We start from the raw sequence: 10,607 nt of genomic DNA, 5'->3' as shown, positions 1-10,607 counted from the left end.
GCGTCACTTCCAACTCAATGATTCTAAGAAAGCAGAATGAAAGCAGATTTCATGGAAGGCTACCAAGTTTCCACTCTGTGGGCACATCATTACGGTACCTGTTCATGTTCTTGGATCAATATGACTTTATGCAACTCAAAGTGTAGCTGGTGTGACCTGAGCAATGGTAGCAGTCTTTTCCCACATGGCATTCCTACAGCACTAATACGAACTCTGCACAACTCATCCAGGCTCACTCACACCCCTGTCAATTGCAGTTAAGTGATGTGTTTGTATCAGATGAAGCCTCATGAGCTTGTTGTTTGCAGGGATTGAGTACACTGCACAATAAAATATGATATTCTCCAAATAATCTCAGGATGGATATTATGTAAGGTATCTGTCTGCACATAGATACCAGATAGTAGCAACAACAAAAACACACCCAGCTGTGGCATGGCACCATTGGGATCTGTATAGATAAGCTGCAACTTCCTCAGAGGACAACATGAGTTTTTGTGAAAGAGTGGTACCTAAAGCCAAGAATACAGATATGTCTGCACATTAAACTATGAAAGCACACCATGTGCTGAGGTTAGCTAGTCCATAGCTGCCCAATGTGGTTGAAAATAAGGTTATATACACAAGGCCTAGAGTATCTATTTTCACCCATTTGACTTTTTATGTGGAAATACAGTATAAAGGTGCTCCAGTTTCCTTTTCTCACAGGAACTGCTCCTTATAAATCTAGGAGCTGATTTTTTCTGTGTGATTTCACCAGTAGCTGTTTGCTAGCTATGGAAGCAACTCCAGGAACAAGTTGCGCCAATCTGTAAGCATCCCTCTGCCTTTTCACTTGAGGGGAGGGGAGGGAGGGAAACAGAGACATAGAAATCCAGACGTCTTTTATAGTTTTATTGCTTCCATGATATGAATAAGTCACAAGTGACTTGGAGGCTCATACATCACACCACCTCTTTCTTAGCTAAAAAGAAAGTTCAAACAATAGAAACTGCACAATTTAATAAAACTATGCATGTTTCAAGCACATTAACAGGGTGGGTCCCTTCACCATCCACCACAATGTGGTTCAGTTCCTCTGTAGGATGGGCCAGCAAAGACCCAGAGCTCACTCTAGTACTTTGTACTCCTTGAATGATATAGAAAGACTGTGTTTCTAAACTGTTGATGCCAGGGCAGGTGACTGATAGTGAATGGCATGAACAAGGGTCTCTCTGTGAGATCTGTAAAGCACGTCGCCAGCCTCTGTCCATAATAGCTGCAGGCTCACTAGGCTAGCAAACTTACCTAGGAAGGATTTGCTGTATTCCCACTGAAGCCTACGAAACAACTTGTAAAGTGAAGTTTCTGACATTGAAGAAATAGTCACAAAAATGGAACAGGCATTTAGTAATTATCACAAACAATTAAGTTTTCGCATTATTTCTGTAGGAAATGCCTGAAGGCAACTGTAAAGCTCCCAGCTATGATGATCAGACAAATGGTATACATCAGTGGGTAATTCCAGTGTAAACCACATTCCTTCAGAGTCCAAGGCTAAGGGAAATCAGGGAGCAGCAGAAGATCCTGCTATCTATCTCCTGTGCAACATCTTCCCCATCCCAAGGTATGCTATTGCTGGGTTACCTTGGGTAAAGTACTCTCTCCCTGTTTCAGTTCAGCTATCTGCAAATTATAGAACTGCAACATTTAATCTCTTAACTAGTTTGATTACTCAGTTAAAACACTGAAGAAGTGTCCAGATTAATTTGGCAGATTTTTTTTTTTTTAAAGTATTACATTTAATACAAATACTTGTAAGAAATAGTGATGCCAAGCATAATCTTAACAGAGGCATCATTCTTTCCCATCAAACAAGAGGGAATGCCTCTTCTAAGATGATTTCAGCAATGACATACATGTGCACCGAGCAACGGAAGCATGATTTTATTTTATTTTTTGCTTCTGAACTATACACAAATCTGATTAATTGACTGAAACTCATAATAAGCTTTCTTCTTAACTGGGTGACAGCCCTACTAAAATTGGAATAATTGCAAATTTTACATGATTATTATGAAGTTGAGAGAAATAAGATTTGTAAAATATTAGGAATACTCAGTTTTACCCTTTTGCACGTGCAGTTGAGTTAATATTTGCCAATGAGCAATGTCTGTTTTTCTCCTCTGGGTAGCAACCTTAGCTCAGAATGGAGGTGGACTGAGGGCATAGCCTCTGTGTATCAGTGATCCTTTCCTGACAAATGTTCCTCTTTTGCACATGTCGTAGGAACGGTACATGACTAATGGGATAGAAAGTGCATGCACTTAGGAGCAGCAAATGCACTAAAATAGCATAGATTGGCAGGAAAGAGAGTTCAACCCACCTCTTATCGCTCTACCATTACATCCAGAAAAGTGGCAGTGGCTCCATTTCCACTCTGAGAATCCACAAGTGTAGCTCTCTGGCCAGGACCCTGAGGTAACTAATCCAGGGCAGGATAATAAAATGGACTCAACACAGAGCACAGGAACTAACGACATTATCATCTTAATACTTTTTCAGCACATCACTCTTGATGGACTAATGCCATAGCCTTGCTTTCTGTGTGGCTTGATTGCCAATAGGAGGCTTAGCACTGGTCAATATGGTGGAGGCCTGCTCCCCAATTCTGCAACTCGTTCACACTCTTTGGGCCTATCAGAACACACACATACCTCCCATCCAGGCTATGTACAGTGATGAATGAATGACATATTTTTCAGAAACTTCTATAATCTTGGAAATTTTTCATTGATTCATGTAGCTGAAATAGCTCTCCCAGGAACGCTGCAAACCTAGCTTTAGAAACTACGGAAGTGGAAGTTAACATGATTTGAGTACCAGTTCAAAGTGAACCAGTGTGACTTGGGGAAAACAGAGCATTTGGGGTGCAATTATGCTCCACTCTTCTGGCCTGGGCAGCAATTCCAATTCAGTTTTGAATCCCACAAGAAAGCATTCAAGTAGGTAAAATTTGGATGGATATATATTTTTGCCCAGCTGTGTTGCTGGATGCTTAGCAAACCAGGTCTGACATTTCTGAAAACTATCAGGAGGTTACTGGAGCAGATAAACAAATAATAGAGATGTATTCAAATGTGCTAATTCCAATACAAGAAGGGCTGGCTACAAATTCAATACTTCATACTCCAGCTCATTACTCTCAGCCAACAAGGGCCAACAAACAAAGCAGCCATCCTCCCCTATGAGGAGCTGCCATTCAAGCCTGACACACTTTGATGCACATGCAAGGAAAACTGCACACTTGGGAAGCTCTGCCAGGCTCAACTCAACTTCTGCCCAGAGTATGTCAGCTTGTGCGTTTTGGGTCAGTAAAAGTTAAAAATGCCAACATTCAGGAAATGCTTTTACCTTAAGTAGTCCTACAGAGGTACAGGGTCAGTGGAAGCAGAGGTTAACTAGCCTGGGGACTTAAGTTAGCTCTTGTATCATTAACTAATTCCGTAACTATGCTCTTACCTTTCCAAATGACCCTGAAAAACTATTATGGAAATGCACACTCACATTGCAGAATACAGGGTAACACCACTGGCATACACAGAATAAACATTCTTCATGTCTATCTGCATAACAAGAGTTGTTCAGATTCTCATATCCTCTCTGTGCAAGGAAAGGCAAGCCAATGATTTTAATGCAGTTGAACCTCACGTCAATGCAAAATATATTCGTATTTTAGAAGAGGAGGCGTAAGGGCCCCTGAGAAAGCTTCTTGGGTGCACAGATCCCCAGACAAATTATGCCATTTGACCCTTCCCACTGTTTGGTCACTTTGCACAATATATTTCTAACCTTTCCAAAACAAATGGAACACATTTGTGCAAATAGTGCATCTGACACTTAGGGCACAGGAATACAAATACACCTCTCTGTCCCCTTTAAAAGGATGCAGAAGGATTTGGTAACAGACTGAGTTAAACACCTGACACATGGAAGCTAAAAATGGGGTAATTGCAGGCCAGGCAATTTCTATCAGTATCTCCAGAGGAGCTTAAACACTATCAAGGTAGTAACCACTTAAAATAGAATACAACCGAATGAGTGTAAAATTTCTGGCACCATTAGTTGCTGAACACTGGTGAAACTTCATATTTTAGGACAATTTCTGACCTGATCCAAAAATAAATTATTCCCTCCCCAAGCAAAAAAACAAAAACAAAAAAGTACAGAACACTTCAGAACCATGATGCAGTTGCCACAGAAAACAAATATTTTGGGGTTTCTTCCAGCAGGGCCTGTGGCTAACCTACCAAACAGGTAGAAATCCCCCAGCACATTGAAGTGAGTTCTGTGAACAATGGCTAAAAATGCAGCCTGGTGAATGTTGGCAGCAGTGGCTGCTGCATGAGAAGCAGGGAGTCTGAAGATCCAATAGACCTCTAATTGCTCCATCTAGGGCAAAGTGAGGCCACAATACTTTTAAATTATAGCAGCACCAACAACAGACAATTCTTGGACGGATTCAAGCCCTGCAAAGGGGCTGTGGCTGGCACAGAGGCAGGCTAAGTGCAACACCAGGTCAGGTGTCCCATGGGGCTGGTGCACAGGCCAAGCTCCACTTGATATATTTAGTGTGATTCTCAAGAGTTTCTTTATATATATATATGCATGTATATATATAAAATAATGCATTGGACATTCAAACACTGCTGCCTCCAGCCTGGCTCCTGTTCCCATTTGGCACAATTTTGTTTTGTTTTATCACTCTGTTTGTTCTCTCCAGTGATATTCCATCTCAAGAACAAGATCCTCTTGCAGTTCCGAGTGTGCGACCTGCCCCCTCAGGCCAGTAGCCGCTGCTCCCCTGTGAGCCCTGGTGCAGGCAGGCAGAGCAGGCCAGGGAGACTTTTCAAGGGCACTGTGTGTCTCTAAAAAGCCGGGATTCTTGCCAAGGACCTCTTGCTGCCCTTGTCCTCAGCTGTATGCATGTAGCTGTGCAATTCCGCACACTGGCTGCGCCTCCTCATATTCCACTGGTGAGGTCTGTGATTACTCGAGCTTTCACCAGCTTTCGTAGAAACTCCTTCTCCCGCTGTATATTGTGCGTCCAGGACTGCAGGGGGTGGGGAGTGGAAAAGGAAAGAGAAAAAGTGAAGAAAAAGTAAATCACTGTCCCGTTTCAGGTTTGTAAAGCTCTATTGTTAGTCTGAGAGCTCCGATCACAGAGGCCAGATCAAGACTTTGCCCTACACAGGTGCATTCAAAGGCTTTTTGCTCTTGAGGCATCATTGTGACACTTAAAAAAAAAATGGAATAGCTGCTCAGCAGCCACATGTCATGGTGTAGCATGCTTTCTCTTAAATTAATCCAAAATTCTTTGCCATATTATTATTGCTATTATTTATTACCCCTGAAGGACCAGGTGTGCAGCCTGGGAGTCATTTTGGACTCACAGCTGTCCATGGAGGCGCAGGTCAATTCTGTGTCCTGGGCAGCTGTTTATCAGCTCCATCTGGTACGCAGGTTGAGACCCTACCTGCCCGCAGACTGTCTTGCCAGAGTGGTGCATGCTCTGGTTATCTCTCGCTTGGACTACTGCAATGCGCTTTACGTGGGGCTACCTTTGAAGGTGACCTGGAAACTACAACTAATCCAGAATGTGGCAGCTAGACTGCTAACTGGGAGTGGCTGCCAAGACCACATAACATCGGTCTTGAAAGACCTACATTGGCTCCCAGTATGTTTCTGAGCACAATTCAAAGTGTTGGTGCTGACCTTTAGAGCCCTAAATGACCTCAGTCAAGTATACCTGAAAGTGTGTTTCCATCCCCATCATTCTACCCGGACACTGAGGTCCAGCTCCGAGGGCCTTCTGGCGGTTCCCTCACTGTGAGAAGCCAAGTTACAGGGAACCAGGCAGAGGGCCTTCTCGGTAGTGGCACCTGCCCTGTGGAACGCCCTCCCACCAGATGTCAAAGAGAAAAACAACTAATGTTTGATGGATTACTGTATTTTAATATTTTGTTGGAAGCCGCCCAGAGTGGCTGGGGAAGCCCAGCCAGATGGGCGGGGTATAAATATATTATTATTATTATTATTATTATTATTATTATTATTATTATTAAAAACATAACATGTTTTGCAATAAATGATTGGAAAATGTGCTGGCAAAATGTGGGATAACACTTGCTTTAATGCAACATCATCTAACCTCCTCACAGACAAACCAGAATGAGTGGTTATTAAGTAGACAGCATTGTCTAATCACCCTGCAAACAAATCAGGATGAATGTTTCATAAACAAGTCATCTGGAAGCACAGGAGGAAGCAAATATGACAACAGAGCCCTCTCAATCAAAGCAATGATCTAAAGGCACTGGACTATCTATCTATCTATCTATCTATCTATCTATCTATCTATCATCTATCCAATTATATACCACCCTTAAACCTTTGGTTTACTTTTAAACCAATTTATTCTATTTATATTCTGCCTTTAAATCAGATGGTGTACAATGTAATATCTTAAAAAATCCACTAAAATACACATAGAAATATAAAAATGACATCTATAGTATCTAAGAAGGCCTAGGAAGGCTTGGGTAAACAGATACGTATGTACCAGCTGATGAAAAGGTGGGTTCCAAAGGATGGGTGCTATAACAGAGAAAACTAGCCTCCATGTAGTCACAAGATGAATCCATAGGGCTTCTTCAGATTACCACAGTCTGAGCAAGGTCTTATTGCCAGCCAGTTTGGTGTTAATTAACAGCACCACTAGACTGGAGGGTACAGTAGCTAATACCAGGCACCTGGAAGATAAATGAAGGACCAGAAGTGGAAATAGTAACCCTATATTCTTCCCCTAATATGGATTATGAATCTTCTGTATAACATAGATAGCCCTCTTAACACCACTTTTTTGTTATTGCTATAAGCTGTAGGTCCCTTCCTTCAATATGCAATTAGGGATGGAGAGGCAATCTTAGCTGCACTTAGAATCATAGAATTGGAAGGGACCCTGAGGGTTATCCAGTCCAAAGCCCTGAAATGCAGGCATCTCAACAATATCATACACGACCAATGGCCATCTAAATTCTGCTTAAAAACCTCAAAGGAAGTCAAGTCCACTAAATCTGATAGGTGAAAGGTCTACTTAGACATGGAAGGCAGAGCTATTGTCCACTGTATACCTAAAAGGGCATAGCCCTCATGGGCAGGCAAGTAAAGAGGGAGGAGTTAGAGTGTGCATGTCTCAGGGATGACTGACTGGAAGGAGGACGATAACTTATAAGAGAATAAGAAACAGGTGAGAGAGGGAGAAGGACAAGAGCGAGAAAGATTGTGTGCTGGGCACACACAGAAAAGGAAGGGACTAAAGAGGATATATCAGAGAGAAGATGAGAGAAAGATATTCTGATTGGTTAGTGAAGTGTAGGTGTGCTGGATGAGGAAGTGTTGGAATTTACAAGCCTAATTGTTGTCAAAAAGTATCTGGTTAATTGTACTGTGGTAAAGTTTCTTATAATGTTTGTTAAAACATTTTCTTGGTGTTTCTATTCTTTGAACACCACATTTAAATCTAAAGGTGAAAATATATAAAAGCCAGAATTACAAATTTGGGATTCAATTGCATTGCATTCCAACAGTTTCTGGAGGCACCTGCTGAAAGCAGCATAATGTCCTTTTCAATGGAAGTAATGTGATGATACAGAGCAATGCAGTGGTTTGTAGTTCTCCAGGAGCTGTTATTTTCTGGATCAGCCCCTATGACGAACGCAGCTGAATAAATAAAATAAACAGAGAGCTTCATGCAGCGCACAAAACTGCAGCCAGACTATATTCTTACAGCCTCTCACTTCCAGCTCTTCTTGATTATGCCCTAACCAATCATTCAGATGCATCTTCAACTACACCTTCACCTGCAGAAACAATTGACATATATTCTTTTAACATAGCCTGAAAACAATGGATGCAAATGCCTTTTCTTCAACCAAGAAAAGACATTCCTCTCTTGTTCTAGCACCCCCAAATAGTGAATTACCAATACTTCTTTCCTTTCATCTACTTCTTTATGGATGCTAGAAAGCAAACAGAAGCTGAGCTTGAGAATACTGGGAGCTGTACTGTATCTAATAGGTTAATCATGCAGAACATTTCAGAGATGGTTATTACTGGGCCATGAAGACAGCTAATCACTATCTCGTGCCGTGGCTGGCAGAGAGTGAGCAACAGAGGCAGAGCTGAGGTCATTGGTATGTAGCCTCTGTTCTCCATAAGGCTAAGGAGAATCTGCCTAAAATCTCAGTCTTCTCTGAATCAGAGTTACACTTGCCAAGCAGGCATGCACTAACTACAGCTTGTTGCAAAGTGGTAAAGTTTGAGTAACAAATCCCAGAAGCTGCTTGTCTGAGTTAGTCAGTATCTTCATCCAATACCACAGTGACAAATTCTTTGCTTCAGAGAGATACAAGCCTCTCTCTATATATATGTGATGTGGTTTAGTCATGCTGGCCACATGACCCGGAAAGCTGTCTGTGGACAAACACCGGCTCCCTCGACCTGAAGTGAGATGAGCACTGCACCCCATAGTCAAGTTTGACTGGACTTAACCATCCAGGGGTTCTTTCCTTTACTTATGCTCCCCAGCATAAACTGAGTCATATACTTTGCTTCAGGATGAGAACAGAAATTGTGCTCCGGCGGCGCGGCGGCAGCAGGAGGCCCCATTAGCTAAAGTGGTGCTTCAGGTTAAGAACAGTTTCAGGTTAAGTACGGACCTCCAGAATGAATTAAGTACTTAACCTGAGGTACCACTGAATACATGAATGCACTGTCACTACTCAAACATTATTAGTCTTCTAACAAATAGGCAAAATAAGCACATAATCAACTAGGATAATTGCAGTAAAACCTCTGATGTTAATACCCAATGCCCCCTTGTTTTACAAAGGAAATTAGGATGCACTGTTGGAAGGAGTGCAGAAATTCCCAAAGAGGGACTTGGGCAGATAGGCATCTTGCCCAGCTGACAGAAACAGACAGCTGGAAAGTGAATGTCAAACAGTCTCAAACAGACATAGGGACCAAGTTTAGAAAAGATGCATATTACAGAAATCTTTATCCATGGGTCTCTGATCTTTCTCATCATATCCACAGCCCCAATGTCATTCATTGACAGCTGCCTCTAATTACAGTGGTGCCCTGCAAGACGAATGCCTCGCAAGACGAAAAACTTGCTGGACGAAAGAGTTTTCCGTCTTTTGAGGTGCTTCGCAAGACGAATTTCCCTATGGGCTTGCTTCGCAAGACGAAACGTCTTGCGAGTTCTTGCGAGTTTTTTTCCTCCCCCCCCCCTTTTTCTAATCCGCTAAGCCGCTAATAGCCGCTAATCCACTAATAGCAGTGCTTCGCAAAACGAAAAAACCGCAAGACGAAGAGACTCGTGGAACGAATTAATTTCGTCTTGCGAGGCACCACTGTATGAAACTTCTCTTTATTGTAATGGCAGAACACAAAGTAGCCTTCTCATCTCTGCATCATGTGTCATGGCCTCACACTGCCCGACCCAGCCTTTTGGCACATGATGAAGACTGATAAGTCACACCCAACCTGCCTTAGCGGTAGTGCTGGATATTTGCATTTAATATGTGGGATTTTGGGATATCATATGCAAATAAAATACAAATCCCCAGGATCTATTTCACCCTGGTGAACATTCCACCATGCCAAGAGAGCTATGTACACTGATACCTGGACTGAATATTACTGATAGTGCATATCATTGTAACAAGCATCTGTTGTTTTAATATTAAGGCTGGCATGTTGAGCATCTATTTGTGGTACCACTGAAAAGGCTGCATTAGCTATGTCTGTCATTTGCCATAACAGTTGCTTCCCTAGCTAAAAGCTTTTCCAGGGATCTGGGAACAAAGTTGCAGTTGTTGATCTTGGTGAGACTATTTGCCACAAGTGAGCCCCTCACCTGCATCAAGAAACACAGCAAGGTGCCATGGTCCACATAAATAATTTTAGCTAAGTGTTGGGACATACCAATCTGAGGGGAAAAGAAGAGGCTCATCCCCGCTCCATCTATGGTTACCAATTATAGAAGAAAATCTTCTTACTGCAAATGGCTAATCAGGCAAATAAAACTGCATTCCTGCATTTAGCTAAGATTAGAAGAGTGAGGATAAGGTGGGAGTGATGAACTGAAACCCATGCTGTCCTTTCTGAGAAAGAAAGATGACCAAGTAGGCAGAGGCATTTGAAACACATTGGCTATTGATGTCACTGGTGGAACTGAGCCTCCCATGAGAACATATATACTACAGAGGGAACTCCATCACAGGGATGTCCATTACTTGGAGCATGTAATGAATGGGAAGCCATTCCAAAAAAGTAATTAACCCTACTTGGGATGCCTCAGACAACATGGTAGTATGAACCATTTCCCTCTTACTGCTAGTTATGACTTGGGATGAGTTACACTGATCACAAATTCTGTTCAGATGGCTTAGAAAGAGTGCATTGTCTACTTCAGCTTTCCCATCTGTCCTACTACCACAGGTGGGTCATTTCCAGCCTGATTTCCTGCTAATGGTGGGGTTTCCTGTTACTCTTTGCAG

At 42.3% G+C, this 10,607-nt stretch overlaps 1 protein-coding gene across 10 annotated transcripts in view; it reads right to left on the bottom strand.

The window, feature by feature from the left end:
* Window positions 1–878: 878 nt before the first annotated feature.
* ST3GAL3 (ST3 beta-galactoside alpha-2,3-sialyltransferase 3) overlaps window positions 879–10,607 on the bottom strand; it is a 185,931-nt gene continuing 176,202 nt past the window's right edge. For all 10 annotated transcript variants that reach the window (XR_014157370.1, XM_081865550.1, XM_081865551.1 and 7 more), the window contains one exon: window positions 879–5,092. Coding sequence is in view for 9 of the 10 variants with exons in the window: in XM_081865550.1 (XP_081721676.1) it covers window positions 5,003–5,092 (90 nt within the window). In the remaining variant the exon portion in view is untranslated. The remainder of the gene's footprint in view (window positions 5,093–10,607) is intronic.

The sequence above is a fragment of the Podarcis erhardii genome (genome assembly GCF_964252035.2).
Source record: "Podarcis erhardii genome assembly, chromosome: 6".
In the NCBI taxonomy this organism is placed as follows: domain Eukaryota; kingdom Metazoa; phylum Chordata; class Lepidosauria; order Squamata; family Lacertidae; genus Podarcis; species Podarcis erhardii.
The sequence above is the reverse complement of the archived record's forward strand: the minus strand, read 5'-3'. Positions and strand labels throughout refer to the sequence as shown.